At 37.3% G+C, this 21,469-nt stretch overlaps 1 protein-coding gene and 1 long non-coding RNA gene across 2 annotated transcripts in view; both read left to right on the top strand.

Moving 5' to 3' along the window:
* LOC139738892 (S-acyl fatty acid synthase thioesterase, medium chain-like) overlaps positions 1-21,469 on the top strand; it is a 42,968-nt gene that overhangs the window by 8,816 nt on the left and 12,683 nt on the right. Inside the window, exons 2-3 of the mRNA XM_071649522.1 lie at positions 16,509-16,719; positions 19,233-19,371. Coding sequence (XP_071505623.1) covers positions 16,581-16,719; positions 19,233-19,371 — 278 coding nt within the window. The 5' untranslated portion in view covers positions 16,509-16,580. The remainder of the gene's footprint in view (positions 1-16,508; positions 16,720-19,232; positions 19,372-21,469) is intronic.
* On the top strand, positions 7,310-8,665 carry LOC139738891 (uncharacterized). Its single transcript, XR_011711475.1, has 3 exons — positions 7,310-7,446; positions 8,050-8,157; positions 8,576-8,665. It is a non-coding gene; the product is annotated as an uncharacterized lncRNA (long non-coding RNA).

Genomic DNA, 21,469 nt, shown 5'->3' with positions numbered 1-21,469 from the left:
CCCGTTTCCCTGGATCCCCTCTCGCCAACCGGTGTACAGGCCTACCGGTTGAGCCGAATTATGTCCCATCTCGGGTAATTCCCCTATTTTGGGAGAGAAGCGTTTATCGTTCGGTTGCACGATCAGATTTGAGGTCAACGAACAAAAGAGAAAAATATCGCTGTATTGTCTGTTCCGAGCACCTTACTGCATTCCAGTCGTCAGTATTTTGTACATTGCACCTGACAGTGCATTCATTTCCATTGTGATCAGCGGCTTAGTCCGTTCGTTCTCCCTCGAATGAAAATGATCCATTGATTTTGCAGAACGGAGCTGCAACCATTATTATCATATCGCACAAAAAGTTACTGCGGCCTTCTCTCCGTCGTAAGCAGAAGGCAGGATCTGAACTTCAACTCGGCGCGGCGGGTAGTCATCGAGGTGAGTCGATTGGAATCTGTACTCTGTTATTGGAATAAAGGGGGCTCTGCGGAGGGAGTATATGGGGTCAGCAGCGGCACACACACTGCAAGCATATAATTTCTTTGGCCACTGAAGTCACAGGTCGGCAAGCGTACGTGCATTCGAAAGGTTCGACGCTCGTAGCAATTCATATTCACTCCGTACTCTGTGTAATCCGCAACTTTGAATGCAATTATCATTAAAGAAAAAATAAAATACAAAAATGGCGTCTCCGCTGTTCAAAACGTTCGTGATCACCCTCCGTGCTGCAGTGTTATTATATTCTTCTATCATAAAGTGCACTGTGCTGTGAGGATAAGCCTCGTGTGATGTGAGATCGCGTGTACATTATTGGACTGAGTATTTTGTGGACTTTGAGTCGTGCCGCTGTCCCCTTTATACGAAATCATGGAATGTATTTCTATCAACTTAACTTCATACATGCAGTAGGCCTATATAATGTTCCTGTTCAGGTGTGAGTTTCTTCAATTTGCCTCCCTCTACAAATTAATTCGTTAAGGACGCAACTGCTGATCTGTAAATTAACAAACATGTCGGGGTAAAAAAAAAGTGGGACTCGAACCTGTCATCTACTGCTCGAGTAGGGTTTCCCTTGTAAAGCAGGACTTTGTGGCTCTGAATGAGACTATCCTGCCTTTGAAGAAAGCGAAATAAATATATGAATATAAAAACAGATGAATGAATGAATGAATGAATGAATAGATAGATATATAAATAGCTAATAAAATAGATAGACAAATATAGATAGATAAATAAATAGATAGATGAATAAATAGAAAGACAAATAAATAAATAAAACATACCGTGTGTTAGAATTGATGTAGGCCTACCTCCATATAGTTTTATGCAACTTATACAACATTTCTTAGGGTTCCTATACATTTCTTAATAGAATGGTGCTAGGATTGACATTGAAGTGAGATTCTCTCTCCCTGTCAATTCTATAATTATTATTAATTTTTACTAACTTTTTCATGATATCTTCAAACTTTATCCCTCATCATAGCTTAATGGGTTATAAGCTTATGGAAGAATCGGTTTACCTTTCCGACCCCGCCCCTCCATTTGTTGGGGAAAGAGGTGGGACCAGTTTGTTTTTCCCATGGACCTGCCGCAACTACACACATGGACTATGAACGGAGATCTTTCTTTGATCCTATCATCACCGCCTCAACCTGATTATGTGCATCTTACATACAGATGTGTGGACAATGACGATTGTGTAATCGTTTATCGCCACTGACAAAAGAACCGTTTCCCTCATTTTGGTCCTATTTGGCTGACGTGCCTTTTCGGACTCCACTGTCTTTGAATAAACAACAATGATGGGGAGCAGCAAACCTCAAAACATACTCACAAAATTGGTAATTGCTAAAGTGGACATTCTTGTGGACATGCATGTTACGTTGCTTTATAATGATAAGACATGCAATGTCGTCTCCACCGTTTACTGTCCATGTTTACTCTGAGACATCTTGAGACAAATAAGAAGAAACAGATTCCAAATTGCAATAAACCAACCAAAATGTTTGCTTTTTCATGTAAAGTACGTACATATAGCTAAGAAAATTGCTAGTTGAGCGATGGTCCCACAATGTACTGTACACTCCAACTGCACTTGTATTTTCTCTTGGTTTGTGAGAGTTGTTATGTTCTGCGCATGTACTAGGTGTTTCAAAAAACATTTTCCACTTTTGATCATTAATAATTCTGAAACTGTTCATCCGATAAAACTGTCATTGATATGAGTAATAGCTGAATAGTGTACAATTTTGTTGGAGGTAATTTAAATGTGAAAGCATAAATCAGTTTCATTAAATCTAAGATTGATTTTGAAGTAAGGTTTCAGATTTTGGTCAAATTTTAACCCTCTGTACAAAAATGAACTTTACACAGAAACCAATGATGTGTATGTGAGTGTGTGCTGACAATGGCCCTGAACAATGGACATGCCTGAACCACCTGTTCACTAGGCGTCAGTCTCCCGCTCCCTGGCACATGGATGCTTAATCAATAATTCATGTTGATTGCCCTGGGCACTGCTAGTCTGAATTCATGCACGGTAAAGGGTAAAATGCATGCACATGGAAAAAGTGAGCACATGTTTCCATGCGCTTGCAAACACCACATTTCATTCCAGCTGGCAATTATTTTCAAATTTTGCTTCACATATCACTAAATTTGGGATTTAATTAAGCATAAATGATCTAAAGTTCCTCATTTTTATACAACTGTCTACTAATTAAATAATCTGACAAATTTTCGCTTTTTCGATAAAAAGAGATCATTCTTGGTAAAGAGGTCAGCAGCATTTATCATTGGGACGATTTGTTTACCAGTAGATTTGTTTAAGGCTCCATATACACAAGTGTATACTCTAATTGATTTTCTTTGCTTCCTGTCACCATGTTTACGATAGAACAGAAGGTATTCATTGTAATTTCGTTTTTCAGAAGTAGGGAGAGCACTGTCGCGACTCAAAGACAGTATCGGCAGGTGTTTGACTTTACACAGATACTGCCAGAGGCTGAATAAAGACTAGTTGTGACAGTGGAATTTCTCATGAATAAATAATGAAGCATTCAAACCCTGGCCATTGTTCAGGACCATTGTCAGGGTGTTAACCACACACTCCCATACACACCCATTGACCCCTGTGCATAGTGAGATTTTGTACAGAGGGTTGAAAATTGAGCAAAATCTGGAACCTAACCGTAAAATTAATCATGGATTTCATGAAACTGATTTATGCTTTCATATTTAAACCACCTTTAACCAAATTTTACAGTAATCAGCTATCACTCATATCAATGTCAGTGTTATCTGATATATATTTTATGAATTATCAAGAATCAAAAGTGGGAAATGTTTTTTGAAACACCTAGTAGTTTGTACATTTCTCAAATCATCGCCTATGTAGATTCTCTCCAGGATGGCTATCGACGGCAAGGGTGAGATCAAAACAGGAAAGCATGTTTGATATGTTATTGTGACGCTTTTGACAGAAACAGGTGCATGAATTGAAAAGGCAAGTCCACCTTCATATACATGAGGATGGAGGGAATGCAGCACTATTTGTAGAACACGTCAGTGAAAGTTTGGGGGGAAATCGGACAATCCGTTCAATATGGTTATGAATTTTTTAAGTATCTGCGCAGTCACTGCTGGATGAGAGGACTACTATAGAGTATATGATGTCACATGCATAGAACAATATAAGGAAAATCTAAAGAGAATTTCACAAACTTTTATTTTCAGAAAAAAAGGTACATATTATTTCCTCAACTTGTCACTGACTTGATTGTGAAGGATAATATTATTACCCTGCCTTATGAGAGAGGTAAGTCAAGTATTCTTTTATTATGCAAGAAAAGTGAAAATAAGTTGATTTTTTTTTATATTTTCTATATATCGTTCTGCACATTTGACATCACAAGCTGTATAGTAGTCTTCTCATCCAGCAGTGACAGAGCGATTTTCCTCAAACTCTCGCTGATGCCTTCTACTCGTTGCTGTATTCATTTTTTTTAATAGATACTTTATTTTCTGCAAATCAATAAATCAATCAACAATTCAATATACATAAGGCACATAATCATGAGCATGTGGGAAATATACAAAGTAAATTCAAAACAGAGTCGTTTGACTTGCATAAACAAAGACATGAAAGGAAAATAATGATATAATATATAACAGTATGCAAATCTATGCAGCGGGGATTACAACAATTACAATTATGGAGCGATTGTGCAGAGGGCCGCCATTGTAAGCATAGCTTGAAAAGATGGCCGGCCCGAGGAAAAATAGGGACGTATGCTAGATTCGTAACAATACTATACAATACAATACAAATTCTGCTGCGAAGATAGCAGGGGAAAATAAACTCTGCTGTGTGATGGTGGTGAATGTGCGTGCAAGTGCTAAGAGTGCACAGGGGCAGATACGCTGGAATATAAAATAACAGAATTGGTTTGTTGGAAGAGGGAACAATATACGATATTGCTATTGGGAGACCATCATTCAATCCACTCCTCTCATGCACCTCCCTGATGAAGGTGAACGAGTGATGAGTATCCACGTGCAGTATAGGTCCATGCTTTTCCATAGCCCAACATCGGTTGACCCATGATACACTTCACACTTTACAGTCAAGCAACTGTGTAATTTCAATAAAGATTTACTTGGCCTTTTCAGTTCCATAGCGTACATTCTTTGCTCCGATATTGTGTTTTTTCTCCACCATATCAATTATAAAATACGATGTACTACGGTGTCCTTGTTTTAGGTTTGCGGTATACAGCATTTACAGAACATACTAGTATACATTTTGAAACAGCACACCATTTTTAAGCATACAATTTCAAAGATTGATAGTAGACCAGCCAAACCTCAAAAAAGGCTCTAGATAAGGATTCGACGGCATTTTTTGTTAATGCTCCGTTCTCATGCTGAAAGTCTTGCAAAAATACTAAGGAATAGCGTACGGCCGGATGTCACGCGCGTTTTTGCCGAAAAATGTAATTTTTAGCACAAAATTCAGAAGCATGTCAAAAATAACGATTTTTATTTTTTGCTTGCATTCAATTGATATTTGAAAGATCATGAGTTTCAATTGTCCCTTTTAATGAAATTACGATTTAAATGTGTTTCCTTAGCAATTTAAAAAGTCATTTTGTACAGCCATATATGGGGCTCTCAAATGTTTGGGTGTTGTTTTCTCGAAATAATATTCACAGATTAATTAACGTTCTGCAAAGTTTGCTTTTCCAAGCTAATTAGATGATCTTCCAAAAGTAATTTAATGTTTTATAAAACTACAAGTGCTTCTTTAATTGAATGTGTCAATATTATTTCTAGTTTTCTTGAAGAAATCTTTACTTTTAATCAAAACTCTGAACTTGCAGGAACTCAGAAAATACATTTTCGAGCATTTTCCAGTAGCCCCGCGCAGCTTGTGTGCGCGCAAATACTTAATACGTGTGCGTACGTCTTAATATACGGCACTGGTCTACCCCTACGAGCTAGCTACAGGTAAAATCTCTCGCGCGAGAGCTGCATGTTTCGGTCGTTGAGTTGGAAACGTGGTGACTGGAAAAGGGACTATTTCCTTCGAATGTAAGTAACTTAGTAAATAAATACATAGTTCTTTATTGCACTGCACAACGGAACTTAAAAATCTGTTTTTATCTAACAGTTAGATATACAACTTTGATCTGAGACTTGGTTAATATCAAGGTTCAAGCGCTAGTACTACGTTATGCCGATGTCTTTCATTAATGTATTTCGCACCGATCCTGTGGGCGCGGGCATGCCTACCAACCCCCGGGCCGCCACCCGACCGTGCCGGCGGTGCTTGCTAGTGGAACACCGATTATTCCGTAAAGCACATCTTGACACGGTGCGAAAAGAGGCCTAACAAACATTAGGTCTACGTCTAGATTTAGGTGTCTTGTTCGTTCGATCTAGGTTTGTAATCTATGGCCTCATCACATGCAGTTGGACTGAATCCTCGTCTACTGTTAGGTCTAATCTATCTAACGGTTACACTCTCTCTAACTGTTAATACAACTGTACTAACGTAAGTGTTAGACATTCTAGCTAGTAGGGGGTAGTGTCACTCTAACGTTAGTGTTAGTGTTAGAATGTACGGCTACGCCTGTTATTATGCCAAAACAATTCAATCGGGCTAGGCCCTATGATAGTATAATCACAATGAACTTAACACCTAACGTTAGCACATTAGCAGTTGTATAACGTGGACAGTACAGGCCCACTACTACTAACGTTTTACTGCGCTGGTTAGATGTATTTGTAGGGCTAGAGCCAGGTCCAGGGCAAGGGGCTGTAGTCTATACAGAAGGTGTAGATGTAGATCTACCAACGTTTAGAGTCTAATATACTAGACCTACAATATAAAATCTAGGGCCGGGGTCTGAAGCATAAATAGCTGGTGTCTGGAATTAGGATCTAGGTCCAACCTTAGTCAAGATCTGGGCCACTGATTCTACCTAACGTTAGAGGTTTCTAGTAACCTACTACTCATATCTAGGCAGTTTTGTTGTAAAGACCCAGCTTACTAGGCCTAGCTAGACCTAAGTTTAGACATCTAGAGGTTCTAAAATATATGCATAATAATTATACTATATATGTAGGCTAACTTTGATCAAAAAGTTCATGTTAGATCCAACATTAGAAGATCCGAACATTACCCATTAGCTCTAATGTGAATTAGCTAGACTAATGTTAGTCTCTAGAGCAGAGGTCTATTAAGGTTGATTCCACTCTTTCTGGTATTTGTAGACCTGTGGGTTCAAAAAAAGAGTCTAGGATTTAGGCCTAGGTGTTTTATATAAAAGTGAGTCTACAACCAAGTGATCTTGCCATTCGAATATGCCCGAAAGAGAGAGAGAGAAAGTGTTCAGTCCTGACTGCCAACCTCTTCTAATCTGTGAATCATTTACATGTACTCTTCTAGTTTACAAATAGATCTAGTCTTTACTCATAAGTACCAAGTTCTTATGTTTAATGTCTGAAAGAATAAAGGTTCATTTGAAAAAAATGTAAATATTACATTTTTAATGGATCATTTATACCGACTCACTGAAACCTAAATATCTTCCTTCTTCTTTTTTTTAATTTTTAAAAAGCTAAAAATATATATCATCTTAATAAAAGAGATATATTTTCAGTTATAATTGATTTGCATGGGGAACAAAGAAAATTATGTCAATATCAAGATGCCTTTTCAAAACAATTTTATTTTTTGTTCACTGTTAGCTTATAATGTTCTGCTTTAAAGATGAAAAAAATTATTTGAGTCATGTTGATTTCTGTTTTCAGCTAGATGTACCAACAAGTGGACAGACTGGGTCTTGTCTTCAAACTTCACCAAAGAGAGAGACATAGGCCTATCCTGACTTGCCAAAATCTAATTGTAAAGACTGAGCTCTTTCTACCTGCAACAAAGTGCAGAACAACCAGAAGGTAAGAAACGGTAAATGTCTTAAATAGCGGTTTAATTTGAAATATCTTTTAAATACCAACTTACTAAGTGTTTGATTATCAAATGTATCACTTCAGTGCCCAGTTGAAAATAATGCCAAATCTAAATACATTGAGTATCAAATATTCCTATTCCATTTGAATAAATTGTAACAAGCATATTTTCACTTTGACAGTTGCTTTACAATGCATTGTACAAGTACTTTGCAAACAAAAAGAGAAGAATAATCTTATACACGTGTATCTCCATTTATATAAGAAGGGGAGCAAATCTATGATCAAATGTGTATTCTTGTTTTCTTGTAAATTCATTGCATGTTCTATTGTAGAGGATCATATGAAAGAACGGTATTCTATCTACTGAAGATGAGATCATATAAAAATCAAACATAAATGTAATCAAGTAAGATATCATATGTAATGAAATATTTCTCAACCATGTCAATTGGCACAAGTGTTTAATGTGTGCACAGATGAAAATACGTCTGTAGTCACAAATCAATTAACTTTCCATTGTTATTATGTTGCGTTAAGTATGACGTAAGGGTTATATGCTGTGATGTATTGTTCTTTATTTTTATCAAGGTGTCAGCAACAAATGGACATGCTGAGTTTGAGATCACATCCACTAGAGTGAGGGGGAGATAAAAAAGATGTCTTGACTGCGATGTGAATGCCCTTTCCAGCTCACAAGTAAGTGTCAACGATTTGAAATTAGGAATATCATCTCATGAATACAAACCGATTTATGCAAGGAAATCATATCCTAATCCACATACAAATGAGAGCATGATACAATCAAATATTTGTGTACAGGAATTACAGGTGTCAAGATGACTTCCATCCTACATAATTCATTTTCAGTAAGATATGGCTTTAGAGCATCAAAGATGGTAATAACAATGACATGATTAATGTATTACATGTAAGACAAATTAATGTTGACAGTGACCTGAAAATCCAAAATCTCATACTAAGGGATTCATGAGATCGTGATGATTAATTCTAATACATGATGAATTTGTTTGTTTTTTGTTGCAGTATGATTATCCTGTTTCACTCATAATAATGATAACTTATTTAAGTTTTTGTTAATTGTATTTTCGACCAGAATTAGCACAAAGTGGACAAAATGGACCCTGCAAACCACAGCCAACTACGGACAAGAGAGAGAAAAAAAGAAAGAGACAGATGTCCTGACTACCAAATTCTAATCTGTGCGTCCTGTACTCTATTTCGAAAGGAAATATGGGAGGTAAGCAATAATACATGTAAAATGTAAACCCCAAATATGTTGGAATATTTTGTCAAGCCTTTGACATCTTGACCAAATTTTTGACTGTCGATCGTTCATTGGGCAGAAAATTAACGCATGTTTTGCTAAATGAATGCAGTACTGCATATGCATGTAGTCAATCACTCCAACAACGAAGATTTACATGAATTAAAGCTGGTTATTTTTTTTTTAGCCTCTGTCAAAGATGGTTGCAGGAGTTTTTATGTTGTTGCAGTCATCCATTCACACGCACATCTGTCCTATTCTCATCTTGCAATAACTTAACATTTACTCAGCAGATCATCTTCAACTTTGGTTTTATACAGAAGAGATGATTACCTGCTGAGCCTTGTACAAGTAGCATTTTAGTTATTGTTGTGATTTTGCTGCTGATTGTAAATTACAGGGAAACCCTGATTTTAATTGACTGTAGAGCATTGCTACCATGACATTATATTTACCTTCGGATGGCAAAGTTACCATAACCTCTAAGCAATTTGACTTTGATCAGTTATGAGGGTATTGATGTGAAAGGTCACGGGGACATTATATGCACGAAAGTGTTGAATGTATCCAGTTGCAGTATCAGGCAAGCACTACCTTGAAATTCTTCTGAATGGAATAAAAAGCTTAATGGAAAGAATTGGATATGTGGATCATGAAAGTTTCCTACATTTTATATTTCATCGTGTACTCATGGTTAAATTGCTACAATTAGGATCTACTGTATAAAATAATATACTTTACAGTTTCAAGGAAACACTACATATAGAGGAAATCAAGTAACCGTATGTCTTTATTAGCGTATATGTCACTGTGTCTTCACCAAAGATTAACATGCCCATGTCACTTTCCTCATCAAGTAAAGACAGATACACCATTCTTTCTCTCTCTCTCTCTCTCTGTCTCTCTCCAGAAACAACCCTGCCAGGCTATCCGGTCCGCATCCAGATTCCGTATGAAGGATGTCATCAGAACCTGAACTTACATGTGGAATGCTTCCATCTAAACTTCTCAAATATAATCACAATGTGCTTTCAGGACTATTATAGAAGTTGAATATATAAAAGACATGTGTATATATTAGAAATTTCTACTAATCCAGATTAAATGCTTCTTTTCTAATTTTTTTCTTCTTTTTTTTCCCTTAGTGATGATATCAAAATGTGCACAACACTACTTGGCAAAGAGCATTTACAATATGATTTGATATAGATCTACAGTGTACTTCCAATTTTGATGGCAGCATTAAAGGGATGAGGGATGGTCTACTTTTGGTTGAGATGGGGGCTGAGATGGAGATTTTGTAAAATAATGAGAACCCTGTTATGAAATATTAAAGAGTAAACAATACCAAGAGGAATTCCAAATTTATTTGTTAAAAATTGGTTTTGAAAAGGCTGAGATGTACCAAAACAAAGAGGTCCTAATAAAGGTGGCACCCACTTCTAATTATTATCATTCTGTGTCACTTTAAAAAAAAAAAATTCTCGGCCGTTTCAAAACCAAGAACTTTAATCAAACAAACTTCAAATTACTCTAAGAATTTGATGCTCTTTCATATTTTATAAGTTGTTTTTATTTGCTTGCAAAAAGTTAAAGTCTGAATCTCCATCTCAACCAAAACTATACCATGCCTTCGAGACTCAGAGTTACAAGCCGCATACTAGTAGTTCATGGAAATTGATCCTGTTATTTCCTTTGAAGCCCAAACGCCAACTTTTTAATCCTGTCAGATTGGAATGTCTTTTGTTTTTGTTTTTATGGGAGGGGGCAACAAAAGGGAAGTGAACTTTGCCTTTCTTCATCAGATGGAGGAAAATATGTGACATGTTAGAAAAAAAATGCACGTTGAAGTGCTTAAAAAGAGAAAATTTCACAAAGTAACAGTTGGTGAATCTGAAGGGAAATATCATAGAGCATGTTTTTTTCTTTTCTAGTTTAAGATATGAAAGAATAGTATGTAGCTTAAAGGAACGAACATAAGTAAAATGTTTCAATCCAAACGCCAAGTACGAGAAGTAGTGAAAAGAAAATTTACTGGTCAAGATGTATGTTTTGCCAGGTTTCTTTCACATGTGCCATAATTGTCATGATGTTGGTAATACTGTAATATATGTTAGCTATTCAGGGCCCCAGCAATGTATTCTGGTACTTGGAATAAGGGAAAGTATTAGAGGGAAACAGTACCCATGCATTTTGGAGAGGTGATTTTTTTTCCTTCACTGAGAGACGAGTATTCAGTACAGATATCTTATCACACTGGTCTGCAGAACACAAAAATAATATCAGACTAAAAGTAGATTTTTAAAAATTTGGCAGTCACCATTCTAATTTAGTTGTACATTGACGAAAGTTCAATGCAGCAGCGTACAGTCATAATTAGCTAGGATATGTAACCACAAATTGTTAAAAAGATAGACATATTGAAATATTGCTTAAAGAGACGTTTGTGATGCTGGACACATTATAGTATATGTTACATTAAAAAAAAAATGAGGCTATCAATGCAGTTAATGTAGTCAGCGCAATTTGTATTGTTTTTCAAACTCTTTGGATGTATGTCACAGAGATTTGTTCATGAAAGACATTTTCACTGAGGACTCATTCTTTTCTAATGCTTTTAATCATTTAAGAAGATTGCTTTCAGATGGATTTTTTGGTTTGTTTTTAGATGTCCACAAATGGAGACTGAGGTTCTTTACCTTTCAAAACGAAATACTGTTTAAGAGAAATAATTGTATATATTTTGCAGGATTCAAGCATGTTCTTACTGTGTATGGTATTCTAATCAGCATTCTGGTAACCAGCAACATAGATGTCAAGTGCTGCTATTCTAGTAAATGTACGCTAATGGCAAATCATTGCTTTAAACAAGAGAAATTGCCTCGTTTACTGTTTACTGTATTTCATTCGTGAACGCTGTTTGAGACGGTGGTTGCGGGCGTGTGCACATTGTGTAGTACGTTTTGTTGGTTGACTGGGAATTTAGAGTGTTGGTGATAACTGAAATGATTTTTTTTCTCACAAATTTGTGATAATATAGAAAAAAAAATCGAATTGCAAACAAACAAGTTGTTACATGTCTGCTCCAAGGACATAGAACTTGGCCAAGGATTAATATAATCTGCAATATAGACTCGATGATATACTAGTAACCGACTTAATGATGGGAAGGGGAAATGAGGCTGTTATTGCATTGTACGCATTTCACTTCTACTTCCTTTTTACTTCTTGTCTTCTCTTTTGAGGGTGATATTTGCCTTACTTTTTCACACAAATCCGGGATACATAATAACATTTTTATGTCGCCGACTTAGTGTGCGTTCCAAACAACGTTCATGTAAACAATCAACCATCACAAAAGAAACATTTAGTATAAGTCTCCTGCGGGAGAATAAATCGAAATAAAATGCAAACACCTCGCCTTAGAACATTACAAAAGTAAAAGTGATTTCGTGCCTATCCCTTGCAGGGCTCCGTTTCAGGGCCTGAGAATGCAAACTATATAGCATTATGAATTACAAAGCATTCTCGGGGGAAGGGGTGAGTATGCAGGATGGGAGATTTGGTATCGTAATTTTTCCCAGTAACACGTGATTTGTTATCACGGTTTCCATGACAACCATTTCCGAACATAGTAAACAATTTATATATAACTCTTAGGTTTCATTGTTAAACATAGATTAGTTAGATTGATACATTTTTCACACACACACACAAAATGTCTCAACACTTTCGTACGTTTTACAATTATGAATATTTGAAATTTTCAGGGAGTGATCTAATGATGATCAGTTGCCATGGTAACAACACTACTGATTTTATTTTATTTATTCATTTTTTTTTTTTTGGGGGGGGGGGGGGAAGAAGCACATTTCAATCATATCAAGGTGCCACAAAGGGTTTTGCAGTCAGCTATCCAACCTGTCCATTGACTTCGCCAATTATGTGAGATAAATACCTACACGCACTATACCATGTACAATATATATGGGCTTACGCTATACATTCAATTTTTCATTCAAAATGCGCGTCCGGTAAAAATACATCGTCCCATTTAGGATAACATAAAACGAGTTATCTTTCGCCTTATCTTGTAATTTCTTTGCTGCATAAGATATCAGAATATATATTATATTTCGGAAAAATAAAAACTTTTAAATAGATTGATTTAGGTAGTTTAAAAAAACTTTGAAATATTGGTAGATTTTACAAAGTACAATTTTGAGTAAATCAAGTTTTTATGTTTCATTGCGCCATATATGTGCGTGTAAAAATTCTACATTCAAATGCATATTAGTCAGGTTCTAAACTTGAAATGGAAGATAACACATTTCTAGTTTGAAAGATACTTATCAACCATTACTTATTTCGCTAAAAAAATAAAAATCGTGATTTTTGACATTCTTTCAAATTTTGTGCTAAAAAAGGCATTTTTCGGCAAAAACGCGCTTGACATCCGGCCGTACGCTAAACTTGAGTATTTTTGCAAGACTTTCAGCTGGAAAACTTAGCATTAACAAATTTTGCCGTCCAAAGTAAAAAAAATCGTTTTGGCTGGCCTACTATGACAAGGATTTTGATCTTTAACAGAGCGCGAGTGCGCATCACGAACCCCCCCCCCCCCCCCCCTGTCCCTACTATACTAGTAACTTCCAATTTCATCGAACAGCACAGCCTGCAGTTTAACACCAGGTGAAAAAAGTCCCACTCTATTCGATTGCGTATACCATGGTTGATATTACGTACAAATTTAACTATCCTTCACCTGACACATTTTACCACCCGAAACGCACGCGCCGCACGTGATGGGCAAGGACTAAATGCTACCATAGTTACGTAATGTTTCCGGAGAGCACTTCCCGAGACCGGGAACGTATGATGAGGCATACTTACCTTATAAATTAGTTTGGAGTTAGCTCATGCGCACTTTGGTACAAATATGGATCAGTAGGGTCCATGTTACGAAAGACCTTCTCAGTTGGTTTGGCACTTTACTCGCTTTCAAAAGGACATAATGCATAAGCTTGCCCGACATAACAACTATGGAATTCATCAATCATGTTCGAACAAAGTATGAACTTGTATAGACCAGGGTCCCGTTTCATAATACTTGTTATCAGTGACAACTGCCACATTTCTGTAACAAATTTGCTCTTAGCCAATCAGATGCAAGGATTTCAGTAGCTTATAACAACTATGACAACTTGTCACTGATAACAAGTTTTATGAAACGGGGTCCTGGTGACCAGAATGGTCCGTCAGTTGACACGGAAGGAAAACATCCATTTCATTATTTCTCACTGATTGTAATCTTTTTCTATTGATATTGCGAAATACCTCTTTTGCTGTCAGGTAGATATTGTGTCATCATTTATGATGATTGCTTGAATAATCATTTCATCACATTTATTATGCTTATCTCGGTGAATTTAACAACCCTGTTAGAAAAAGAAAATGACCCTTTTTCTACTCATGGGCAAAGTGGAACCCCTAACTGGTTTTAATATCATCATCCATCCTCCTTTTAATAGGAATCATTATCTGTGATGTCATAATCATCATCATCATCATCATAACCCCACTTTATATCATATCGATGCTCGATTAATTGTCAACATTTTGGTCTTCAAATCCCTCAGACCATGGCGCTATACTACACATGGACATTCATCGCTCGTTAATCAATTCGTGCCCCTGTTTTTATCAATAAAAGAAAAAACAGTCGAAATAAAATGTTAAACATGCATGCCTTCTCTGCTTTGATCTCATCATCCCCGCCGACGGCCAGCCTGGATTGTAGTGAATAAAAACAAGACGATGCTTTGAAATAATCCATCCTAAACAAACAAACAAACAAACAAACAAAACGAAACAAAAAACATGCGCAGAAGATGTTGCAGTTGTAGTGAATATTTGGGAATTATCGCTCAAGCAATTTCATTTGCGAAGTGCACGTATAATAAAAGAGAAAGTAAATATTTCGGCAAGTTGAATATCATTTGTAATATTTTTTCCCAATTTTTCGCACATTGTTTCAGAGTGAACACGGACAGTAACGGTAAACAACATGCATATCTTATCGCTAAAAAGCGCTACATGCATGTCCACAAAATGTCCACTTCAGTAATTACCAATTTTGTGACACAAACTTTGTCATGTTTGAGGTGTGATGTGTTGACCATCATTGGTGTTTATTCAGAGGCAGCTGAGTCTGGAAAGGAACCTCAGCCAAATAAGACCGAAATGAGAGAAACGGTTCTTTTGTCAGTGACGATGCACGATTACATAATCGTCATTGTCCAAACATCCGAATGTACTCATTAAGATGCACTAAAACGGCGGTGATGATGGTCAAAGAGTGTCTTCCGTTCATAGTCCATTAAGTGTAGTATGTCCATGGTCCGATAGACGACACCCAACTCCCGTCTTGTCTCTGTAGATGTATTTTTTTTTTTCATTTGCTTTGAGCCATTCGGACACTCTATAGTGGGATGTTCTTTGCGCACGCTCATCACACATGCATACACATATACATTTACAAATTGTACTACTGTTCCTGCAACTGTTAAACAATCACTATTACTGCTACTATACTACTACTCAACTAAGCTCCTCCTCCTACTACTACTATACTATCCTACTATTACCGCTACTGCTACACTACAACTATACTACTTCTACTACTACTACTACTACTACTACTACTACTACTACTACTACTACTATTACTACCACCTACTACCTACTACCTACTACTACGGCTAATAATCATAATAATAATGATAACATCACGTTGTTAATAGCAATACAGCTAAAACTATACTACTATCACCACTACCGCATAGTGCACTTATAATACGGCGTGTCTGTTTCCGATGGATGCTGCGCCTCATATACTGCACAGCCTTCATCCCCCGCCTTGCCTCCTCCTTCTTCACCGTGGAACAAGATAGGCCTACATTGATTTTTTTTTTCTTTAGTCAAGATGAAAACCATACTGGATACAATACAGGAAACGGCGTTTGTAAGAGTTGTCAATGCACAAAGCGCGAAATCTATAGTCGATTCTTTCCCTCCTTACACGTATACACGCATAACAAAGGAACAAGTATTTGATTTTCGGAAGGGGAATTTCCCGTATACTAACGATTTGCTCTGCCGGAGTTTTTTGTTTGTCGTTCTGCACTGAGTAAATTGATTCTGGCCATGGGATTAGGGTACTCTGTGTATGCCTCCGTCTGCATGGCATGATGTTGCAACGTGTAACTCTGCACTTCGTGTTTATGCTTGTAATTCATTTTGTCCGAGTGAGGAGGGGAAGAGAAACTGTTCGGTAAAGAAAGATATGATTTTACTTTTACAAACATGATGAACAATGTATGAATACATGTGTTATGTTTTATTAAAGGGGGAGATAATAATCATTTTTTTTTAATCAAATATCTTGTCTTCATTATCTATGTGTACAAACTACCGAGAGTGTACGCCTATCAATTCATTTACACATAATCGTTATTGTGATGGATGTCACTCGAAACCTGTGGAGCTATATAAAATGACATAATTTTATATATCCCGACGTTTGTTATGAATATCACTGCCTTGCATGACTCACGTTTATATCAAAGTCAACTGGAACTCCAAACGGACAGGACCTTTAAGTCTATTTATCACCCCAAAGCAGTATCAACATCAGAACAACAACAGCAAAACATTAATCATATTTAATCCGTGTACATTGTCGTAATCGTCTTCTCTTCAGGAAAATAAAGGGAGCCCAAGGTGAGAGCGTCGACTCTGTGTATAGCCGAGGTTATCATAGCCACTGGTTACCATGGCGATGTTGGAGAAATTGACAAATTGCCGACAAAAGCGAGACTCCGCCCAGTACAACGTCTTCTGCTTCCCGTGGGCCGGCGGAGGGTCCGGATTCTACGCCGGTTGGTGCCAGTACCTACCTAATCACATCGAAGGTAAAGAAAGACTTGACGAAGTATGGCTTAAAGGGATGGATGCTAGTATAGTTTTGTCTGAGGTTAGGATTAAGCTCTTAACGTTTTGCAAGATATTTAGAAACCACTTCATAAAATGTTAAAGAGCATCAATTCTAAGGGGAAATGAAAGTTTATTTGATGAAAATCGGTTTTGAAATGACTGAGAAATCCAAAGACATGGTAAAACAAAGAGATCGTAATAAAAGTCGTGGTCTGTTGCATTTTGCTAGGATCGCTTTTGTTTTTGGTATCTCAGCCATTACAGATTTTCAAGACCAATTTTCATCAATGAACTGTGAATTCCTATAAGAATTGCATGTTCTTTCATATTTCATACGAGGTTTCTCATTATCTCATAAACACACACACACACACACACACACACACACAAACAAACACACACACACACACACACACACACACACACAAACACACACACACACAAGTTAGAACCCTGCAGCCCCATCTAAACCAAAACTGTACCATCCCTTCAAAGAGCCAGTCATCGCTGGCCATTATCCAAATGGCATTACAGTGTAGAATGGAGCAAAGTATATTACTAAGACGAGAAGTGTGAGGTTGGTGTTCCATCAGAGTCGGGACACCCAAATCAGAAAGTTGAGGAATTTCGCGTCAAGGAAGATCGCATTTTAGACTTCGAATAAATTTCACCATCCGTGGCCCAGAATATAGCCAAATCCTGATCAAAATTGACAAGTTACCACACTTTTTTTAAAAAAACAAAGCATCCTCGACATCCCCTTATGAACTATGAAGAGGGCCTATAGACAGATTAGAGAGGCGTGAATGATTAAAAAAAAAGAATGGTATAAAGAGCAAGTTACGCCCAAGACCCAAGTCACGTGATCGTGGCCGCTATTTCGATGTCTCCATCGGACTTCATATAACAAGGCTAATAAAAACAACAACAACAACAACAAACAACAAATCTATGCTCCAAAAATGCTTAATTGATTTGTTCCTTTAATTCTATATCTCGGCGCTGTCGTCGAGGCACACTTCCCTTGAAAAATATTTTGTCCGTTTTAATCAGGTCACATGAATTCACACGGACGCAGAGCTAATGTTATTTCGTCGAGCTGAGAGCATCATGTGGTGTCGCAACAGATTAATTTGCCTTCCGGCTTCTCATCCGAAAGTGGAAAATCATATCTATTACTGGTGTACGAAAGACGAAATCTTATATATATATCGTAACCTTTAGATGCGTAGTCGTGAAGTATTGCATATCTCACGCATTGAAAGTCTTGTAACTTGACCGATAAAAGAACATCAGTGCACTGACTTGGGTGAATGTAACACCTCTTTAACGTTTAACGAGAAAATGTTGCATCTGCGTTCTTGCCTCTATAATGTGTCTTCATATCCTTATCACATCTTCTTCCGGGACTCAAAAAGGGGATGTAAACTGTTTATGGCATGTTATCCGGCACTGTCCATTATCAAGTCATTTTACCCCAAGTCGGTGCATTAATGTCGTTGCCTGGGTGATGACAGTAAAATGTATGAGAATCTCCATCTCTTTCCTTAATCCCCCCCCTCTCTCTCTCTCCCTCTCTTTCAATCTCTCTTCCTCCCTCGCTTTTTGGAATTGAGGTTATTTCGAGTTGTTGGTTTTTTTTCCAACTGTTGAAGTCATATGATCATGGCCGCGTTTGACATAACCAATGATGTATCATTTTGGATTTGCATATTGTATCAATAATCGTCTCCCCGAGGATGGGCAGTAACAACACACACACACACACACACACACACACACACACACACACACACACACACACACACACACATAATCGTATGGTATGGTCGTCAGTGTGCTTGTTGTTGCTGTTGTTTTATCAATTAATCACTCAAAGCCAAGAAGGGGTGCTGCAGTCCAGTTTAATCAGAATTCAATATACTTTTCCTTGTTTGTTTGGTTTTTTTAAACCAAAAATAGGGATTGGACCTTACCCCTCCCCGTTACACAGACCTTGCTATATGAACTGAATAATTATGAAGAGTTTGATGTTAAAACAGGTTAGGCGCCACATCTAAACATTTTAAATAAGTCCGCCGTCAGTGCAAAATAACACCTTTCCAATTATATAACCTCACTTGTTGCATAACAAGGATATTCTTCAATTTATGTTAATGAATATCCCATAATTTGTTATCAATTCTTTAGTAGGTTTAATTGCAAATACCAAAACAAAACCTTTCCAGTGATACCTCACTTGTTGCATATTATAACAAAAGTATTCGTCAAGTTATATATTAATGAATATCCCATATTTTCTTCTTATTTTCTTTTTTTTAGTATTGGTTTAATCGCAAATATCTCAAGTTGACAAAAATGGAGTTAAGTCGTTTTGCGACCAAACTCTTCATATGTTGGATATAGGGATGGGGCTTTGAAAGGATGATTATTGCCTGTACTGGATACAGTGCAAATCCGTGAGACATGTCCTTTTGTATTCAAATTTCAGTGCACGGTATACGCCTTCCTGGTCGCGAATCACGACTCCGTGAACCACTCTACAGGGATATGTCGTCCATGGTCCAAGATATTGTCACCATTCTCTTGCCAAAGCTACGAGAGCGACCATTCATGTTTTTTGGACACAGGTAAATAATAATGTATAGGCGTACATGTTTCGAAGAATCAAAAGTAGTTTTGCCAAAAGAGGATGGATGAACCAATAGATCTATCGATCGATCAATCAATCAATCAATCAATCAATCAATCAATCAATCAATCAATCAATCAGTTTAAATAGTGTAATGAATAAATGGGCCCTAAGTGAAAAAAATAAATTCAAGTGTCGCATGAAACGTCCGTCTGTGCAATCCATTCTTAATCAGGCTATCAAAATTCGCTTGCAAAAGGTCAGTTGATCTCAGGAAATGTACAGCTGAGAATCATGTTTATATTGCACGAGTGATAATCTCCGACCGGAAACTGTCCATGTCATCCGATCTCTATTATCAATTTGAGGAAATCAGGTTAAACGGTGAGTATTATCCTATATAGCTCTGTATATTTTTTCTAATAACATAAGATTGCGGTGCAAAAATCTCTCGTCCTTGTCCTCTCTGTCCTATTTTTCATATAGACGGCCTTATAATGCTATTTCCTGTGTGGTTTAAATATGTTGCTTAGCAAAAAAAAAAAACCCAACTATATATATGATAATGCATATTATTACCTATACGAGGGAGTTTTGCGAGGCAATTCCGGTTGTTATTTTGCAGGGTTAAAGGTCAGGAGTTGTTATTTTGCAGGGTTAAAGGTCAGCGGTCAATATGCTTTTCGCCACGTCTCTGCGTAACAGTAACAGTATGTGCAAACAGTGCAATCTTCCGGTTTGGGGAGGTGGGAAGAGAAAGAGTGGAATCTCTCTCCCCACCTCCCTGCGTTAAACGTAAACATTCCGATCGACCACGAAAAGAAAACATTCCAGGACGTAGAGTGTCAGTTACACGCACCGCAGAAGGACGCTGATAAATCAACTCATACAAGGTCGACCACTTACAGCAGCACTAGGCAATGTGACTAGTCCATTTGTGATCAGTAATTGCACAGTGACCATGCATCAGTTTTACAACTCTAAAACTTTTAAAAGAGAAGTAAAAATAAAGTGTAAGAACGTTCAGAAGTTTGAAGTTTGCCTGTTACAACTACATGTATCTTTGAAGTTGGAGTTGAATGATATACATTGATGAACAATTTTGCAATTATTCAACATGTTGATGGTCTACAGGTAGTCAAATGTGGCTGATCTGTATCATATATAGTGTATAGCCGTATTTACATATTTTCTTAATTTACCTAGGGGGATAGGTAATAATTATGATATTGACTGGCCTATTATATCACCATATATTTGAAAAAAAAACCGCCCACGAGTTCGACATTACATCATGCGCTTGATGTGTCAGTCTCGTGGGCCTTGTTTGCCTAAAATATAGTGCCGGACTCATGGGCCTTATTTGCCTAGTGTTGAATTCATAGGCTGTATGATTCGTAGGATATGTAACTTGTTGGGTTTTATAACTCGTGGGCTGTGTAACTCGTGGGCTTTACAAGTCGTGGGCTGTATATCATTATGATTGGTGGGTATCGAACCCGTGACGTGCACCCCAAATTGCATCCACTGTTAGAACCACCACACCACAAAACCCTCATCCAGTTGCTGAGCAGACAGTCATGAGAAGTATACAACTAGAAGTCAAGATCATGAATTATGGTAATATAGGAAAGATTACTGTGGTCAGGATACAGTGGATAAAGCTCTGGGGCTTTTTAGCAGAAGATCACGAGCTCCAATTCGGCCCGATGCGTTATACACACCCTCAAAAAAAGATACACTTCACCCAACTATATGACGTGTGGATTGAGCGACTGCAGCCATAATTATTAGTAGAACACACAATTACCCAGTGAAAGTTCAAGAAATATCAGACAATCCGTTTTGAAGTTAATATGAATTTTCAAAGTTCCTGTGCAGCCATCGCCAGATGAGAAGACTATTGCAGTTTGTTATGTTACGTATGTACAACGATATAGAGATATTATGAAGACATTTCCACAGAATTTCCCTTTTTTATGAAGAGTAAACATCCCCTCGACCATGTGTCGACTTGTAGGTGGTTTATTTCAAGGGTGATTATGTTCGCACTGCCTTCTGAAAGGAGTAACTCAAGTGCTCTTTCATTTTCCTAG

The sequence above is a fragment of the Diadema antillarum genome, unplaced genomic scaffold (genome assembly GCF_040938485.1).
Source record: "Diadema antillarum isolate AM-2024a unplaced genomic scaffold, OU_Dant_1.0 seq00000772_RagTag, whole genome shotgun sequence".
Taxonomy (NCBI): Eukaryota; Metazoa; Echinodermata; class Echinoidea; order Diadematoida; family Diadematidae; genus Diadema; species Diadema antillarum.
The sequence above is the reverse complement of the archived record's forward strand: the minus strand, read 5'-3'. Positions and strand labels throughout refer to the sequence as shown.